The 18,235-nt window shown below is 44.2% G+C and overlaps 1 protein-coding gene across 1 annotated transcript in view; it reads left to right on the top strand.

Moving 5' to 3' along the window:
• The window catches only part of LOC145412362 (glutamate receptor ionotropic, kainate glr-3-like), a 178,225-nt gene that overhangs the window by 42,739 nt on the left and 117,251 nt on the right, over positions 1-18,235 (top strand). The window contains exons 5-6 of the mRNA XM_080282251.1: positions 4,202-4,360; positions 6,959-7,049. Of these exons, the coding sequence (XP_080138377.1) occupies positions 4,202-4,360; positions 6,959-7,049 (250 nt within the window). The remainder of the gene's footprint in view (positions 1-4,201; positions 4,361-6,958; positions 7,050-18,235) is intronic.

Consider the following 18,235-nt stretch of genomic DNA (forward strand, 5'->3'; position numbering starts at 1 on the left):
TTCATGTTCTCTTCATTCCACACACCATCTCAAATGCTGCACAGATTTCTTCTGTGAATACCTTGCACACACCAACCACCTCCTCTATCTTTGCACCAAATCATTTTTGTCCAATCGTTCCTCCACTTCTCTCTTACATTCTTCCTTTTTTTCATCTTCATTCAACCTTTCTGCTTTCTTTATTTGGACTGCAACTCCATTCTCATGTCTCCTTTTATTTATCCATCACATTTGTACCTGACTCTCACCACCACCACCAAGTGGTGATCAGAGAATCCACTCCCTTAGCCTCTGCATGATCTTGCATCCTGGACATACCGTCTCATTCTCTCATCCACACACACACATCATCAATCAGTGCCTGCCGTTAATTCAGTTCACCACCCACTATCTTCATCACACGCCATGTATAGCTGTGGATCATTTGTACCTAAAGAGGGTACTGACTATCACCACCCCATTCCCCGAACAAATGTCCACTAGAGCATTACCATTCTCATCCGCTTCTGCAGGCATGCCCCATTCACCAACTACTCCATTTGCTTTCACATTTCCTACATTTCCATTCATATCTCCAATCTGTGACACTTTCACTCCTTTCAAACTTTTCCATGTATAATCTGACATTTGCCCAAAACTATTCTTTCACTCTGCTTGCACGGTCTTCTGTTGGTGCATATACGAACAGAATCACCCACGTTTTTATTCCTATTTTTAATCTTATCCACACAATTCTTGAACCAACTGATTAATACTCTTTTATATTCTCCTTCCATCTCTTGCACACGACAATACATACACCTTCCTTTGCCCTGTCATTTCCACCTACTTCCGCACATATACCCAATCCATATTCCCACTCTCTCACAGTCTCACCTCACCATTTGGTCTCAGTCAATCGACATGTGTCCACTTTCATATCCTCAGGTACTCGGAAAATCTCTCTCTCCTTCACCGCATCATCCACACAGCACACATTCCATGTTGAAATCCGCATCATGTCCTTTCTCCAGATCTTGGTCGTCACATGTTGGTCAGTCCTGATCCGAGGCATTTTATTTTTCTTTTTAGTTAGTTGTTTTCCGAGAAGGGACATTAACCCTCCGGCGGCCAACTTACAAACACTTAGTGAACATGTATTGGTTGGTTGATGTTGCCTTGGATGTTTAATATTTATATGAATGGTGTTGTAAGGGACGTGAAAGCGGGTGTTAGGTAGAGGTTTGAGTCTGGTGAATGCTGATGGTAGAGAGTGGAATCTGAGTCACCTGCTGTTTGCAAATAATACTGCACTGGTGGCTTATTCGGAGGAGAGATTGAGACAGCTGATAGAGTTTGGAAAGGTGTGTGAAAAGAGGAAACTGAGAGTGAATGAGAATAAAAGTAAAATGATGAAGTGTATGAGGTTGATAGATGGTAGGAGGATGAATGTAGTTTTGAATGATGAGTTGCTTGAGGAGGTAGAGTGTTTTAAGTATTTAGGGTCAAATGTTGCTGTGGATGGAAGAATAGCTGTAGAGGTGAAGTTTAGAATGACTGAACTAGGAAAGGTGCTGGAAGGAATGGAAAAAGCGCTTAGATGTTATTTGCTTAGAATGGACGTCAAGAGAAGGCTGTATGGGGGAGTAGTGGTACTGTACCGATGAAGTTATATGGTGCTGAAACATGGAATATGGGAGTAGCAGAGAGGAAGAGATTGAATGTAATGGAGATGAGGTGTCTGAGGAGTATGTGTGAAGTAACATCTATGGATTGAGTGAGAAATGATGAAGTGCGAAGAACTGAAGTTGTGCGAGAGATGGCTGATTAAGTTCAGCAAAGAGTGCATTTGTTTGGACATATGGAGACAGTAGATGAAGAGCAATTGGTGAAAAAGAGGGATGTCTGTAGAGCAAGGATGAGCGGCTGTGCATGATATGGATGAACAGAGAAAAAATGTGAATGCATGATGGTGACACAGACCTGAGGGGATGTTTTTCAGCATCTAGTCTTATCAGCTGATCGGGTCAGGTGCGGGGAAGGGGATGGGTCCATTATGAAATGGCAGGGGTAAACCAGCTCTGCTGTTGGGCCCTGCTGCGAATGTCGTTGGATTGCACTGTGCAGTTGACCCTTGTGCGGTGCAGTGTGGTGAGGAGTGGTCCCTTCTCCCGTTAGAGGCTGTGTGTCACGAATCAAATTCGCGACATTTCCCTTTTGTGAGAAGCCACGAACTATTAGTGGAAAACTCACTGTGTATCGCTCAGTTAACTGTTTCTCTCTCCACTTCGGTGGTATACTTTTCAAAACATTCGTCACTGTTTCAAAAGTGACCGATTTAATGCACGTCACTAAGTGCTCTACTGAGTGATACTATTGTTTCTTTATTGTTCGCCCCTGCTTGCCTCGACTGTTAGAAAAATGCGGCCTAGTGCTCCGCTTTTCTTTCCCACGACTTACGGAGTCCAGTTTTTGCTGTGACGGAGAGAGGTCCTGTGCTCCAGCAGTGTGAGAGGTCGCTAGTACCCAGACTCCACTAGACCACAGGAAGCTCCAAGCTCCCACCTTGGTGATACACAGCATTCATCGTCCAGTATTTCCTTTTGTATTTTCTTAGTCTTAAGAGTTTAGTTAAGGTGTTTTTCCTAGGCGTAAGGATTTAGCTCGAGTGAGTGAGTGAGTACGATCTCTTTATTTGATTTTGAAATGTAACGTTAAATTTATTTTTGTAATCAAAAAATTTAACAGTTCTTTTTCTTGAGCTTAATGTAATGTAAACTCTTGTTTCATTTCTCCACAATTAAGCTTATTTTCCATATAGCTCCTAGCTTGCATAAACATTTGCTATGCATAACTGGTACTTAGACCAGTCTTGTATTAAACTTAAAATCCGTTGTGCCTCCTAGGAGTTAAGCACCAGCAAGAACCTGATGTTAGTATTAGTTATTTATTGTCAGGGGTGAAGTAACTTTCTCCAGAGGCTAACAGTACAGTAACAGCAATTGAGTAATTAGTCTGTGCTGTGTACTGTTGAGAAAGTTTATAAATTCTCGTTCTGAGGAAATCGGCGAAGTAAGCCAGCGTAAAGAATCATTGCTTGATTTAGCAACACAATCATTGTCCTTGCTCTTCAATATTATTGAATATTATTATTAATAAAATAATATTAAGCATTTATTTTAAAAACGCCGTGATATTTAAAAAAAAAAACCGTGACACTGAGATACGAGTAAATGTGTGTGTGTGGATGAGTAATTTGGTGAATGTGTCGTCCTGTCTCGGCTACCCCCCATTGGAGGAAAAAGCCCAGGTATATAGATATAGATAAGGTTACTAACCACTGAATTAAATTATTTCCCAGCCTACAGGAAATAATTCAGCTTGTTGCTCAATTCTGAGTCACCCTGCAGTAGAGCAGCACTACTTTGAGTGCGTGGATGATGGGCTCCCCCATTGACCATTAACTTAGGCTCAGGAGCAACTGATGCATGTCCAATTGATGTTCACGTGGTACCCTTCTCCATATCGTCCTATAAGGGCATCTCTCGATTAGTTGCTACTACCAGCAAGATTTCCATCAGTGGTGGCTCCAGTGCAGTTCGCGCTGAATCCTTCAAGGCTCCTCACCACATTCACCGGGGCTTAATTAAGACTTGTGTGGCGAAGCCTATTCTGCCACCGGCGGTCGAGTATCGGGAGAATGCTTGAGCGCCATACAAATTTAAGTGCTAGCTGTGCTTGGTCATATCACGGCATCCAAGTGACTCGACTGCATCACCATCTGAGAGACTCAGCTGCATCATTAGGTTCTAGAGATATAGTAGTGAACTTAGAAAAAACATAGACGGTCGAATGATTCCATCTTGTCTCCAACCTTTTTCTGGAGCCATGCCTCGGATTTGCCATTCCGGGCACCACCAATCTTTACAGTACACGCAGTAGTGCATAATGCTCACTCCTCCGTCTATTGACTAATAATGTAAATAAATAGCATATACTTGGAAGTGTATCAGTTAGATGCAGGCACCCCCAAAAATCGGAATACGTGCATTAGACAATGAAATCATGGGTAATATTAAGCTCATGAAGTATAGGCAAGCCGTAAAGTTCTCATTCTGGATTACAACTAGGTATATTTTATGGCTTCCCAAAAATGAATAAATCAAAATGAAATAATATTATTCACTGTATGATTAATAATATTGTCTCTTTAAAACTGTAGGCTTGCTAACGGGCCGAAGATAAATGTAACATACGTGGCCTATCCCTCCACCAAGACGATGGTGGTGGACGACCCAGACAATCCTCGAGGCAAGAAAGTCATCCTACTTGACCCTGAAATTCGACTTATCGAGCTCATTGCTGAAAATATGAATTTCTCGTAAGTTGATGAATACTGTCTTGTTTAGTAATTTGTTTGTAGGAAAATATGTTAGGAAGTGTCTTCATAAAAAATATAGAAATTTAATCATATGTCATGGCATTGCCAGTTGCTTCCTATATGACTTCTGGATATGCCTGGCAGTTGTAGCCAAAATTACCCAACAGTTTCAACCAAAATGTTCATCAATTATAATGCAAGATAATTTATAAATCGTAAATCTCGCTAGGTATACTATTTCAAAATTCATTATTTTCACAGTCCAGTGATTGCAACGGTACCGATATTTTCACGATGAGGTGATAACAGACTGACATTTTCACTGTTTCACTAAAAACTACTGCTAGTCAGATTTCCTATACTCAAGAAAAAGCTTTATTTTCTCTCTTAAACATCAAGATAAAATAAGCTAAGATAACCGTTTTTGAGCTACTTCCCGTCAAATGAAATCTGCCAGTTGTTTTTCAATGAAATGACATCACTATCCTGTTAAATCATTCTCTCTTGATCGTCGTTGGCACTCACTGCTTGCAAGGAAATGGACAACTTTCTTGCTGACCTATCTGGTAACCTTTACCCAACTGAAACTCCCAGCAGTCATTTACTGCCTTCACACATGGTCACCGACTTGTGATTCTTATACAACTACAGTGTGACGAAACGAGCTCCACCTGTTCTGTAATAGCAAAAATAAAGCCATGATGGGCATTCCAGTGAAGAATGATGGATCCATCCTTACTACTGCATTTTCCAGGACTCATGTCTGCTGTACACATGAATGGCGTGTAAAATAATTACCAATTGACGCTTTTGGGCGTGTAGTTTTCCTGTAACAAATTTTCTTCATATTTGTCATCGTCTTGTTCTTCTTTTCTCTTGAGTTCAGCTTCAGGCTCATCTGGATCTGAATCTGATGAACAGCTGGCCGATGTCACCCTTCTCTAGCAATGGAGACTGGGAGGGAGTTGAGGGACGTTTGGATAACCAGAGAGGGGAACTGCCGCGTTATGTCCGTCACATTACTGGGCGATGTTTCTCTCAAGCATAGAGATTTGAAAAGCAGTATATATATATGTATCATCATCATCATCAGCCGTTTGAGTATCCACTGCAGGACCGGCCTATCCCGACCGAAGTCGGGACGATACAGCCAATGTATCTCTACCAAGTGGCTTAGGCTGTCTGGTAGAGATTGTATGTAGGGTGAGAAGTGCTTGTAAGTGTAGTGTTGGAGTGGCTTTGGATGTGTGTGTAGTCTGTGAACCAAGTGTAATCAGCCCGCGCAAGCCGACTGGGTGCAAGCATACTTCACAGTAAGCGACACTGGTTCAACCACAGCACCCCTTGTGTCTGCCAATGCAGTACGTGGCGGGGTGAACACTCCCAAAGTTTATTACCCTGGCGGGGCGCTCCGCTCTGACTGAAGGGTCGGAGGATCGAATCCACCCATGGGTCATTAGACATCAGGAAGGGCATCCGATCATAAAATGCTACACGCTCCAGTCCAAAGTCCTCTACCCACTGGCAACACCTTAGCCCTTCGGGGATACCTGGCGTAAAACCAAATTATTATTATTTTTTATTCTATATATATATATATATATATATATATATATATATATATATATATATATATATATATATATATATATGACTCTTGTTCAAAACATCCTATCCGTGTTGTGTGATGGAGTCATCTACTTGTTTACTGCAAGTGAAGCTGCATAAGCCTAATTTGCTCTAGTTATCAACATCACATGGATTGAACATCAGCGTAAACCAGAGCGATGATTGAAACAGACTGTTCATGCGTCACTCCTAGCGTCTGTGGTGATTAAGATCTGGTGGTAATTGTTAAGGTGGTCCTTAACACGTCTTTGTGATTCTGGGTCAAGGAGATTACCTCCAACAGGTGGTGAAATATGTTTCAAACATCAAAGCGAATGCAGCGACTAAAACGATGTCTATCTGTCGCTAACTACGAAGGCTGGAGCCATCCCTTGGTTCTATTTTTTCCTGTGATGTCTTACTTATTGAAAAACTAATTAACAGTCATTAAATGACATAATGTTAAAACTGTGTTTTCGTTATTAAAAATAGGCTATTATATCCTCCGTACTTTAATCTGATCTTCGAAAGTGTCTGGTATTAACTGTTTCAAGTCATTTAGGAAAACAACTGTATCACCAAATGATGAAAATGCAAATATCTCTATTATCAGAACACTGTGAAAATACCACTACCTCTATAGTAAAAATACTAATACTAATGTTACCGCCAGGTGGTGGGGAAAAAATCAGTATCGCTCTTATCAGTGCACTGTGAAAATCCCGTTACCTGTTATCAACATAAAGGTGAATGTATACACGCACTATTAAAATGTCATGTTCACTTCTGTTTAGGCACTTGATTTTACTCTAGCCATCTATAGAATAAATACTAACAAGTTTTAGGTTCATTTCCTCACTGGCACTGATATTACATTATCTTTAAGCCCTGTGTTTCGTAATGGCGCTTGTGCTTCCTTATAACAGCTTGCTAAAATGCGCAAAACAAAGATAATAAAACTGACACTGATAAAATGTACTCGTATTAAAGGTTACAGATCAACTCGCCTCCTGACCAAGCTTGGGGTACTGAGATGCCAAACGGTTCCTTCACAGGCATGGTCGGGATGCTGCAGAGAAAGGTTAGTGCCCATTTATAATTTTCTTTAGCCTAATTAGCTCAGGAAAATATTAAAATACTTATCATATAGCTGATATTGTAAAATAATGGATGACAAAAGCACTTACGACCTTAATCCCTTGCACTGCAGCATTAATAAGTTCAGTGATTAGTGAAAAAAACAAACTGTCTGTTGTTGTTGACTATTCTGAATAATTTGGTGTGCACATCCTGTTGAGGTGTGACTTTAGTAGTTACAACCTCACCTAACAGTTCTAGAGTAATGGTGGTGGTGGTTCTTGTTGCAAAGCCTGTTTCATGTGCATGCCTATCGACTGACTATAAAATATCATAATCAGGACCTTCTGTATTGTAGGAAAAGTATTCTTGGGACTTGAGGATTCTTGAGACAGTGACGGGTGGGGCCCTCAAAAGTGCTGCCATTTATGATGCACTAAAATTACATTATAATTATGGTTTACATATTCTCCAGTTAACACAGTGGCGTACCTAAGGGGGGGCGGGGGAGCTGTTTGAAGCTGCCCCCCGGGCCCCCAATTGAGGGGGGCCCCCCCAAAGCCTTAAAAATTTATAAGCTTATATATATATATATATATATATATATATATATATATATATCATCCCGACAATCCCGGCTGAGATATTAGATAAGTTTTGAGAAAGAGATATCTGGCAACTTGTAGCCAGCGGTAGGCCTAAACCTTCCGATACATTCGAGACACGTCTCACGGTCTCAGTCGTCACCTAACATTGAAACCGATGGGTGTATCGCCGCCGGCTCTTGAAAATTGTTTTTTATAACAAACAACAGTACTGTCTACGACTAATTGTGAATATAAAGTATTGGAAATACATTCTATTGTAATAGTATTTACAAATATATATTTATTTTTCATTTTTGTAACCTTATAAAGTTGAGAGGATTACGGGACAATATGTAGAAGTTTCCATAACTGGTTTTTAAGGACCAAAATACATTTTCCTGATGTGTTTTACAATATTATTAATGCTTTAATGAATCTGATAATTGTTTTTGGTGCTGATGAGTTAGGTTTACCTTAGATTAGGTTAGGCTGGGTAGGGTGAGGTTAGGTGGGTTGCTACATCGTAACATCAGCATCAAAAATAAGTACCAGTTTCATTAATAACACTGTAACATACACCAGAAAAATGTACTTTGGTAATTAAAAACCAGTTATCGCAAGGATTACGAACGTTAAACTGTTACACTATAAAGCCTGCCCACTGTTCTCTTACAGTATACCTGTGGCAGGCCCTAGCTTTTTGGGGGCCCCCTACATTTAGATGTTGAAGGGGGGCCCGCTATATTTTGATGTTGGAGGGGGGCCCCGCAAAGAACCTAGTCCCCCGGGCCCCCAAATCTCTAGGTACACCTCTGAGTTAACATACAACAGGTGGTATCTGTTGCATTAGAGTATTAGGTTGGAGAACAATCCCTTCGGTAACAAAGTCGATTGTAAATTTAAAATGTTTCGACGTGGCACTTTGTGGACCCGAATATCGGAAGCAATAAAAGTGTAACCTCCTCATCCCACACTTCCACAGGCTCCAACAGTAGTTCAATATAGGAAGGACTTCGCCCAGTGAATCGTTCTTCATAAGGACAGCATTTCAGTGTATACAAAATCAACTCATGCATTGAAATAACACAGGCTTCTCACATTCGTTGTTTTATTTTCCAAGTAATTACACTGTCTGCTTCACAACTCCAGAGTTGCACTAACTTCAGAAGGCCAGAAGTAAAGCTAAACCGAATCTCCTCTATTATGTCCCACATCCTTTTATAACCTTGTCGAAACTTGATGTTCTAGTATGTGCTCCAAGCAACAGCGGTTTTCTATGTTGAAGACATCCAAAATGTTCCAGAGCTTTCTTACATTACGTAAGCACTCTACGTGCTTTAGCATTCAAGCTAAAATTAAATATGAATGTTATATAATCAAAGAAATAAAACATTTCAGAGAGAAAACGAATAAAAATTAATGCATAACTTTACAAAATACCTCCACTCACAAGTGCAGGCTATCTGGCAACTCTGACTCGTAAATAAAAATGCGAGAACCACTGGGAACCTTTTAGTACCATTCAGCTAACACTCCTGCTTCTCATCTCTACTCCCTCCCTAATCCTCTTGTCATCCCGACAAAACTACTCAATACAAACATAATCCTCAGTCAAAACTAAATATTTAGTTATAAATAAAGAAGTCCTCCAGCTTATAAGGTCCTATGCCACTTCTGACAACATCTCTGCTCCTCCGCAGTCCACTCCTGGAGTGACTTGGTCCTCTTTCTGATTCACTTCTCCCCTATGGAAATTGTCACCACCCTCTTTTGCTTCAGCTTCTTGGTCCTCAACATCATCGGCTGCAGGTGTGCATGACTCTTTGAGGAAGTCCCAGCGCACTGTCCTGCCCCATAGTACTGCCACAGACGATTTACGTGTACCACCGTTAAGAAAGACTTCCTGCCTTCCCGAATCCACTACATTAGGTTCAACAGGCGGTCCATCACAGTGTAGGGCCCATCCCACAGGCTCTGAAGCTTTGGTGACTCTCCCTTCTTCTGCTGAGGATTGTATTACCAAACACTGCCACCATCCCTGAAGGTCACGTCACTTGCCTTGGCATCATATTTCCACTTCATGACTTCACCTGAAAACTTCAGAGCTCCTCGAACTTGGTAATGTACCTCAGCCAGTCTTTCCTGAAGATGCTTTGCATAGCAGGAGGTGTCCATAGGCAGCTCTTCACCAGGTGGTCTTCTCATTAACAGATCTGTCAATTGTAACTCATGGCCCAGCATCAGTTTTGCAGGAGTGTAGCCAGTAGACTCATGGGATGCAGACCGATATGCCATCAGCAATGCACGTAATTTCTGGTCCCATTCCATCTGTCCCTCTGCACAATACTTGGCTAGTTCCTCTCCCAGGGTCCAGATGAATTTCTCCACCATCCCATCTGACTGTGGCCTTAGTGGGGTCATTCTAGTCTCCTTGATCTCCAGTAACTTGCAACACTCATGGAACACATCAGACTCGAAGTTTCTACCCTGGTCTGAATGTAGCACTTTTGGATCCTAAAACGACAGAAGAACAAGTCAACCAATACCTGAGTGACAGTTGCAGCTCCTTGATCGGGGATGGCATAGGCTTCTGGGCACTTTGTAAATAGTCCATGGCAACACATGTCTACTGGTTTCCTCTTTCAGTGAGTGGCAGAGGTCCAGGGATGTCCTCTGTGACTCTTTCCATTAGTGTACCCACTTGGTACAGCTAATGAGGGGCACAATCACGTTTCTTGGGTCCCATCTTGGCACAGCATACATCATAGGCCTGACACCACTCTTCAACATCCTGACACATGCCAGTCTAGTAAAACCTCTGTCACACCCGACTTAGAGTTTCTTCACTCGCAGATGTCCACTAGTGATCTGGTTATGAGACTCTTCTAAGACCTCAGACCTCATTTTCTTAACCCGTCACGTCCCGAGGTGTTCCGCACCTCCGACATCCCCCAGTCCCGAGGTATTTTCGATTTTTTTTTTTTTGGCTAAAACCTTCGCTTTTGGTGAGAAACATCGAAAATTCATAGAGAAATCGCTCACCTGAGGTTTAAAGTGCCCAATCCAGGTAGGAGTTCCTCCTTACCTGAGTGGGTTTTCTAACATGCCGGCACCAAAGAAAACGAGTTCTATGGGAGGGTAACTATTTTATCCACTCATAAATGGTGTTCATTTATTTACTTGGTACGAATGTATATGTAGTATGACAGTATATTGGTTTTCAAGCAGTAATAAAGGCATTATAAGCATTGTTTCACTCACTAACTAATCACCATACCTGACCTATTTTTGCCACACTACCTGATCATTATTTCTGGCTGTTTCTTCTTCTAATGCTATGTAAACATTGTCCTCCACATTGTCATCGATTGGGGAATCACTCTGGCCCTGAATAACTTTACTAGCCAGGTCACTGGTAACAGGTCCTTTGCCAAGACAATGGCGTGAGGGGGGGAGGGGGGAGGTTATGCAGTGTAAGGCATTGTCCCTGCTTGGTATCTTGTACAGGAATAGAGGAAGGTGTCCTGTGTATACATACGAAAAATCACGTGCGAAAATTGAAAATTGTGCAAATTAGGTACCTTGCAATTGCACGACTTACTGGTACGTCGCCGGGACTGGCAAATGCAAATCGTGGTGACGTACCCATACGTCGTCGGGACGGGGCGGGTTAAGGACCACCAGTTGCCATTACTTGCTGAAGCCATCGGGTATCTCCCACTGATGCTCCAGTAGTCCATGTTTCGAATGAGGAAGGTCTCATTTACTCCAGTAGCTTTTAGTTGCATGGCTGAACCTGGATAATTTTTCCAAAGATGGTTGCACTGTACTCCGCTGCAGGCACTCTATCACTGGTCATAAATCTGTGTCCTCCACCTTCATCATCTTCAGGTCTTCTTCAGCTGACACTGGCCCTGTCACGGAAGTATGGCTGCACTTCTTGCTACGATTTTCTTTCATACTACTGTACACTGCTTGGAAACTGGATCACTAGGCCGATGACGCAGGCTGTCAGCATTGCCATGTACCCACTGAGGCCGGTGTTGCATCTCGTAGTTGTGCAGGTCCAGCTTCCCGGGCAGCATTCTAGTTGTCCTTCTGGGTTCTTGAATGTTTTCAGCCATTTGTATGGTCCATCCTGATGATGAAGTAAGACCCATATAAGAAAGGATGGAAGAAGTCAAGGCTCTTCATCACTGCCAAGAGTTCCGTATGGGTCACACAGTAGTTCTGTTCCGGTGGGCTGAGTTTCTTTCTGTCATACACTACCATGTACTCTCTGTCATCCTTCTTTTGCGACAGAACACCACCAGTGCCATGGTCACTAGTGTCACAGTCCAGGATGAATGGTTGACACTGATCAGGGTTCAGCAACACAAGAAAGCTTGCCAACACATGCTTGAGTTCGTTGAAGGCCTTCTGATTCACTGCAGTCCACATAAACTTCTGTCTCTTTCCTACCAACTTGTTCAGAGGTTCAGCTATCGTTGCAAAATCCTTGACAACACGCCAGTAGTAGGTACACAAACCCAGGAAACTCCTTCACACAAGCTAGAACCATCCAGTTTTTCACAGCTGCCACCTTCTTGGGATCAGTACGGACACCGTCCTCGTCTACAGTGTGTGACATGTACTTCACTTTCTTTTGGAACAAGTAACATTTCTTGGGGTTCAGCTTGAGGTGTGCTGCTCGCATTCTGTTGAACACCACTGACAGCCTTTCCAATTCCTGGTTGAAAGTCTGTCCCAAAAAATTACATTACCAAGACAGGTGAGAGCTGTCTGCCAAGGCAGGCCTTCCAGTACTCTGTCCATGTGGCACTCAAAAGTACCTGGGGCATTACACAGGCTGAGTGGCACCATTTTGAGCTGCCATAGTCCCCGCCTATACGAAAAGGCTGTTTTCCCCTTTTCCTTCTCTGCAACATTGACCTGCTTTCATGTCTAGGATGGAGAACCACGTGGAACCTGACAGAGCATCCAGCATGTCATCAGTTCTCGGCAAGGGGTACATATCCTTCACTCTCACTTCATTCAGGGCTCGATAATCACCACAGCACCTCATTAAGCCATCCTTCTTCCTTACCAGAACAACTGCTGATGCTCAAGGAATTCTGGACTTTTTTATCACTCTTTGACTTGGAAGATTCTCCATCATCCTCTTCATTTCTTGACACTGAGCTGATGCCATCCTCTGAGCTACTTTTCTTTGAGGATTCTCCATCGCCTCTCCATTTTTTGGCACTGAGCCAATGCCATCCTCCGAGCTGGCCGTTTATTTGGGAGGTGATCCCCTGTGTCGATACATTGCTTCACCAGATTTGTGCAGCCCAAATCTAGGTCTCTGGTGGAAGAGACATCAGCAAACTTCACTAGGAGTTGCCTTAACTGCAGCACTTATGAGTCATCCAGGCACTGGCAACTCCCAGAAAACAGGTCTTGTAAATGGTCTGGCAGATTCTCATCTTTGACTGTATGCCTTTTACAGGCTTTCAACTACTGATGCCACTTAGGGTCCATTGCCTGGCACATTCCCACTATTTCTCCCTCATTGATTTTCTGTGGCTCACGGGAGAAATTAGGCATCACAACTGGCACTTTGCCTGCACCTGTTTCCGCCAAAGTCCTCCCCACCATTGCTCTAACCTTTGTCTTGCACCATCCATCAGGCTCCACCACTCCCAGACAGCTGTCAAAAGTGCTACTCACCTTGCACTGGAGCAGTAGTTCTGATTATGGAGTATCACTGTAGTGTGCAGCACCCTTACCTCACCACCAGAACTGATACATCTAACTGCCGTGATGGGAACCCTGACCATCATGGAGCAGAAGACCAGCTCACATCCCATGGACATCAGATACAGTAGTACACCCCAAGAAGTCAAGGATCCTCCATGTTGGTCAGGTAGACTGGAAGCATGGCCTCTTGTCTTGCCGTTTCAGTCTGGACATCCAAGAGTCCCCTCAGTTCTGCTCTGTGCCCAGTTATGCCACACAATTATTCTGATGACTCAGGCAGATACCGGTGATGTAACACATTAGGCCTCACAAAAGTCTGCTCAGAGGCTGAATCTGTCACCAGGGAACACCTCTTGCCATCTACTCTTCCGTCTACTTGCACACTGTCAGTCACAGTTCTCTTGCATTTTCTCAGTGATGGGGCTACTTGGGAAAATTCGGCTGGTTGTTGCCCGTTAACACCTGCCTTCTCTAGTTTTCCACTTCTGTCTTCTGCAGCCTTCTTCGTATCCTCTTTCTTCATTTTCGGACAGTCCAACACCCTCTTGTTGGATATTTTGTAGATTTCTTTGCACTGTTCTGTTCTTGCTTCTTCTTCCATTTGTAACAGCCCTTCTTGTGTCCTGGCTTCCAGCGAACCAGCAACTTCCTCTGACCTTTTCCTGTTCCCTCTTCCCCTTGTAACAATCCTCTTTTGTGTCCTGGTTTTTCACAATACCAGTAACATCCATTAAATTTCTCTACTTCATGTACCTGCCGCTTTCTTCCTTTGAATCCTGCACTACGACCTGCCTGCAAACTGGACGTATTGGACCTGATGTAGGATTCAGAATCCAGAGCCCTGGCTAGTGCTTTTTGCATGTTCCCTGGTTGTGCCTGCTTCATTTGCACTCTCATCTCTACACTGTCAAGAGCATCAGTGAACTGGTCACTCAGAAGAACAGCCACCAGGTTAGGTGCTGCCCTAGGGTACACCTTGTGTGCCATACTCTCCAGGTCATGAGCAACCTGTTGAAGGGCTTCGCCTCGAGCCCATACACGGCTCCAGGATCTTGCTCTGTAAACCTCAGTCTGGTACATTGTCACTTATCTGCATTCCAGCACTTCTACTAGGGACTGACAACTGTTCCTCTCCTCCACTGACATCTGATCACGAATCTCCACTGCTGCACCCTTAAGGCTAGAATCAAGCTGCATTGCCCTATGCCTATCATCCCAACCGTTCTGATCAGCAAGTAACTCAGACTTGCACGGTAAGTTTCCCAAGGTATTTTGCCATTACATTCCTGAGGTTTCTTTTTAATTGGACCCCCATTATAGCCATGCACTTCACTGGTTTGGAGCCTAAAAACTGGGGCACCATAATTTAGTCCAGGTCTCAAAATTCCTACATACTGATTATTCAACCCTGTGATGCTACCTTTAGATGGTTAGGATTCATCAAGATTCAACATACAATGTCCATTTTTCTTCATATGCTCGCTCTAACCTGAGGCTCAGCAGTGCAACATTTCTCTACAACCTCAATTGCTCTCACTAATTATCTTCAGCTGGTCGTCTGCACTCCATCACAATTCTCTCACTAATTTTCTTCAACCAGTTGTCTACGTGCTGTTTGCACTCCATCACATTTTTGCTTACCTCACGCTTCTGCTGCTGTAGTTCAGCCTATACTTCCTCCTTCAGCTATAGCTGTTCTTCCTTCATTTCCCTCTTGAGAGCACATAGCTGTCGCTGCATCCTCAGTTGCAACTTCTTCTGTTGCCCCTGTAATGCCTCTTGAAGCTGTTCGTATCTCTCTGTCTGTTTTCCACTTTGTGCTTCTATTTGTTTACTTTGTGCATGTAGTTGTTCTCTGAGAACTTTCTGTCGTTCATTTTGTTGTTGTGGTTGTTCACTGAGTTCTTTCTCTCCCTCAGTTTGTGCTAGTAGTTGCTCACTGAGGTCTTTCTCTCATTCAGTTTGTGCTAGTAGTTGTTCACTGAGTTCTTTCTGTCCTTCACAATGTGCTTGTAGCTGTTCACTGAGCTCTTTCTTGAGCTCTTTCTGTCCTTCAATATGTGTTTGTAGTTGTTCACTGAGCTCTTTCTTGAGCTCTTTCTGTCCTTCAATATGTACTTGTAGTTGTTCACTGAGCTCTTTCTTGAGCTCTTTCTGTCCTTCACTTTGTGCTTGTAGCAACTTCATGATTGTAGTCACAGACAACTCCTCCTGTCCAGCTTGGCTTCATGTCTGTACAACCTCCACCTCTATGTCGAAGATTTGACTCAATGCAGCAGTTGTCGATCCCAGCTTATGATACCACTTGTTATGTTCGCATCTCACACTGTCACAGGTTCCAACAGCAGTAGTTCAATGTTGGAAGAACGTTACCCAGTGAATCGTTCTTCGTAGGGTCAGTTGTTCACTGTACATCCACGAGCAAAAGTTCGCCGACAGTCCCTGTCAGGCATATTATTCCAAACATAGCCCATGGAGGGCGCAGCGCTCGTCCAACAGTGTAAGGGAGAAAGGAGGAGACGGAGAGGGGGAGGGAGATGGAGGCAACAAGACAAAGGAAGAAGAAAGCCTGTTGAGATGGTAGATGACTATCTATCTGTCTATATACTGTACCTAAGCTGCTTCCCCCAAGGAAAGGGAGGTAACCGAGACAGGACGACACACTCCCAATTTACTCATACATTCAAACACATTAATTCACATCTTAGCCCCAAAGGGGAGAAAGGACAGATCCTCACTGCACCACACCGCACGAGGATCAACTGTGCAATGCAATCAGTGACATCCGCAGCAGGGCCCGACAGCAGAGCTGGTTTACCCCTGCCACATCATAATAGACCCATCCCCTTACCTGCACCTGACCTGATTAGCTGATCAGACCAAATGCAGGAGAATATCCCCTCAGGGCTGTGTCATCGTTTATTCATTCACAATTTCTCTCCATTTATTTCTGTCACGCACAGCCACTCTTCCTTGCTCAACAGACATCCCTCTCACATCCAATTCTCTCTTCACACTGTCCATCCATCCTATTCGTGGTCTACCTCTCAGCCTTACACCTCTTACATCAGATCTAGTTATCTTTTTCACCAATCGCTCATTATCCATTCTCTCCATGTGCCCAAACTATCGTAACACCCTCTGCTCAACTCGATCAGCCATCTCATGAACAACTCCAGTTCTCCTTCGCACTTCATCATTTCTCACTCGATCCATATATGTCACTCCACATACTCCTCAGACACCTCATCTCCATTACATTCAAACTTTTCCTCTGTGCTACACCCATGACACACATCTGTTTATTATTATTATTATTATTATTATTATTATTGTAATGCTAAGTGTTTTAGGGTCGGTTTCCCGACCCTCTAACGCCTAGTTTGTAGCTGGGTTCTCTTTCTAGACTGGAGCTTAGACAAATAAGAGGGAGGCAGGACACATTGCTAAATGTGTGTGGCACAAACAGATGTCACAAGTGCAATTATGCTGAACAATTAAAATTCTAAGACCTAGATACTGGGTGTTAGTATCGCACAGGATATTACTTAGGACAAGATTGGGTAAGGTGAACAGCACTATAATCAGGGGTCATAGGGCAGTGAAGCTAAACGCTATTGTTTGGGAAAGTCTAGGTTCTGTATGTCGGATGGAGTTCATAGCACTATTTTCACCGCTGGCAGGCTAACTGGTTTGTCTGTCGTGTCGTTCAGTTGCTCTTGCACTGGGGCCTCCGTATGATCTTACTGTCGGGCTGCGTCACAATATGGTAGCATGTTCACTGAGACAGACGTTTATTTCACTGCCTTGCCCTGTTCACTGTTTCACTGTTTTCTTACTCATTCCACCTCTCTTTTATATTATTATTGATGCTTTTCTCACTGACTTCCCATATTCTAATGACTCACTGTTCTGCCCTTACTTCACTATGTCACGGACACTGTGCTTTCACTGTCACTCACTTTCGGGCTGTGGTGTAATGGTGGTCAAGTACAAGGGCGGCAGGGATGACAGCCTCACTACTGATGGGGCTGAGTTCCGCCAGGGGCCTCCATATTCAGGGGCCATGGGATCACATGTAGGGGCGTCCTCTCTCGTCCGGGGCTGCTGGTGGCGAAGGGTCACTCACTTTCAGGGCTTGGGGTGGTAGTCTGACCCTCAGGGCTGGGGCCAAACAGCTGCCTGAACCTCTCGCTCAGGTGCCTGATGGAGGATGAAGATCTCCGGCATTGGGATGTAGGGAGGTCCCACCCAGGGGTCCTGGGGGCGTTCTGGAGGTCCCAGGGACTGTGGTCCCCGGCGGTCGGGGACGCCGCCAGGAGTGGGCTGCGGCGTCAGCCTACATTGGGATCTGCCAGGTGAGTCCTCTCAGGAACCAGCTGCAGGGGAAAGAGCCCTGTGGTAGTTACAGGGCCTCTCAAATTCTCCTCCAGGCTGGGGGCTCCCTCTGGGTCATAGTTTCGTGGGCAGGTCAGCACCTGATGGAGGAGCAGCTACTGGCCATCTTCTGCCGTAGGGCCCTGCTACTGGCCATGGCCTTCTAGGGGCGTGCCTACCGGCCGTCGCTAAGACCCAGCTACTGGCTGTGGCTTGGGGAAGAGAACAGCTACAGGACGACTCAAGGGCACCATCAGAGCAGTTACCGGCCGTCTCCTGACGAACGTGGGAGTGGCTACCGGCCGTCTCCTCGTTACCTCTGGAGCAGCTGCAGGCTGTCTCCTGTAGGAGGGTCGAGCAGCTTCCGGCCGTCTCGTTTAGGGCACCTTCAGAGTGGCTTCTGGCTGTCTCCTGACAAAGGCGGGAGTGGCTACCGGCCATCTCCTCATTACCTCCAGAGCGGCTGTAGGCCGTCTCCTGTAGGAGG

This window comes from Coenobita brevimanus, chromosome 93, assembly GCF_032717465.1.
Source record: "Coenobita brevimanus isolate Jiangsu-jjx chromosome 93, ASM3271746v2, whole genome shotgun sequence".
In the NCBI taxonomy this organism is placed as follows: domain Eukaryota; kingdom Metazoa; phylum Arthropoda; class Malacostraca; order Decapoda; family Coenobitidae; genus Coenobita; species Coenobita brevimanus.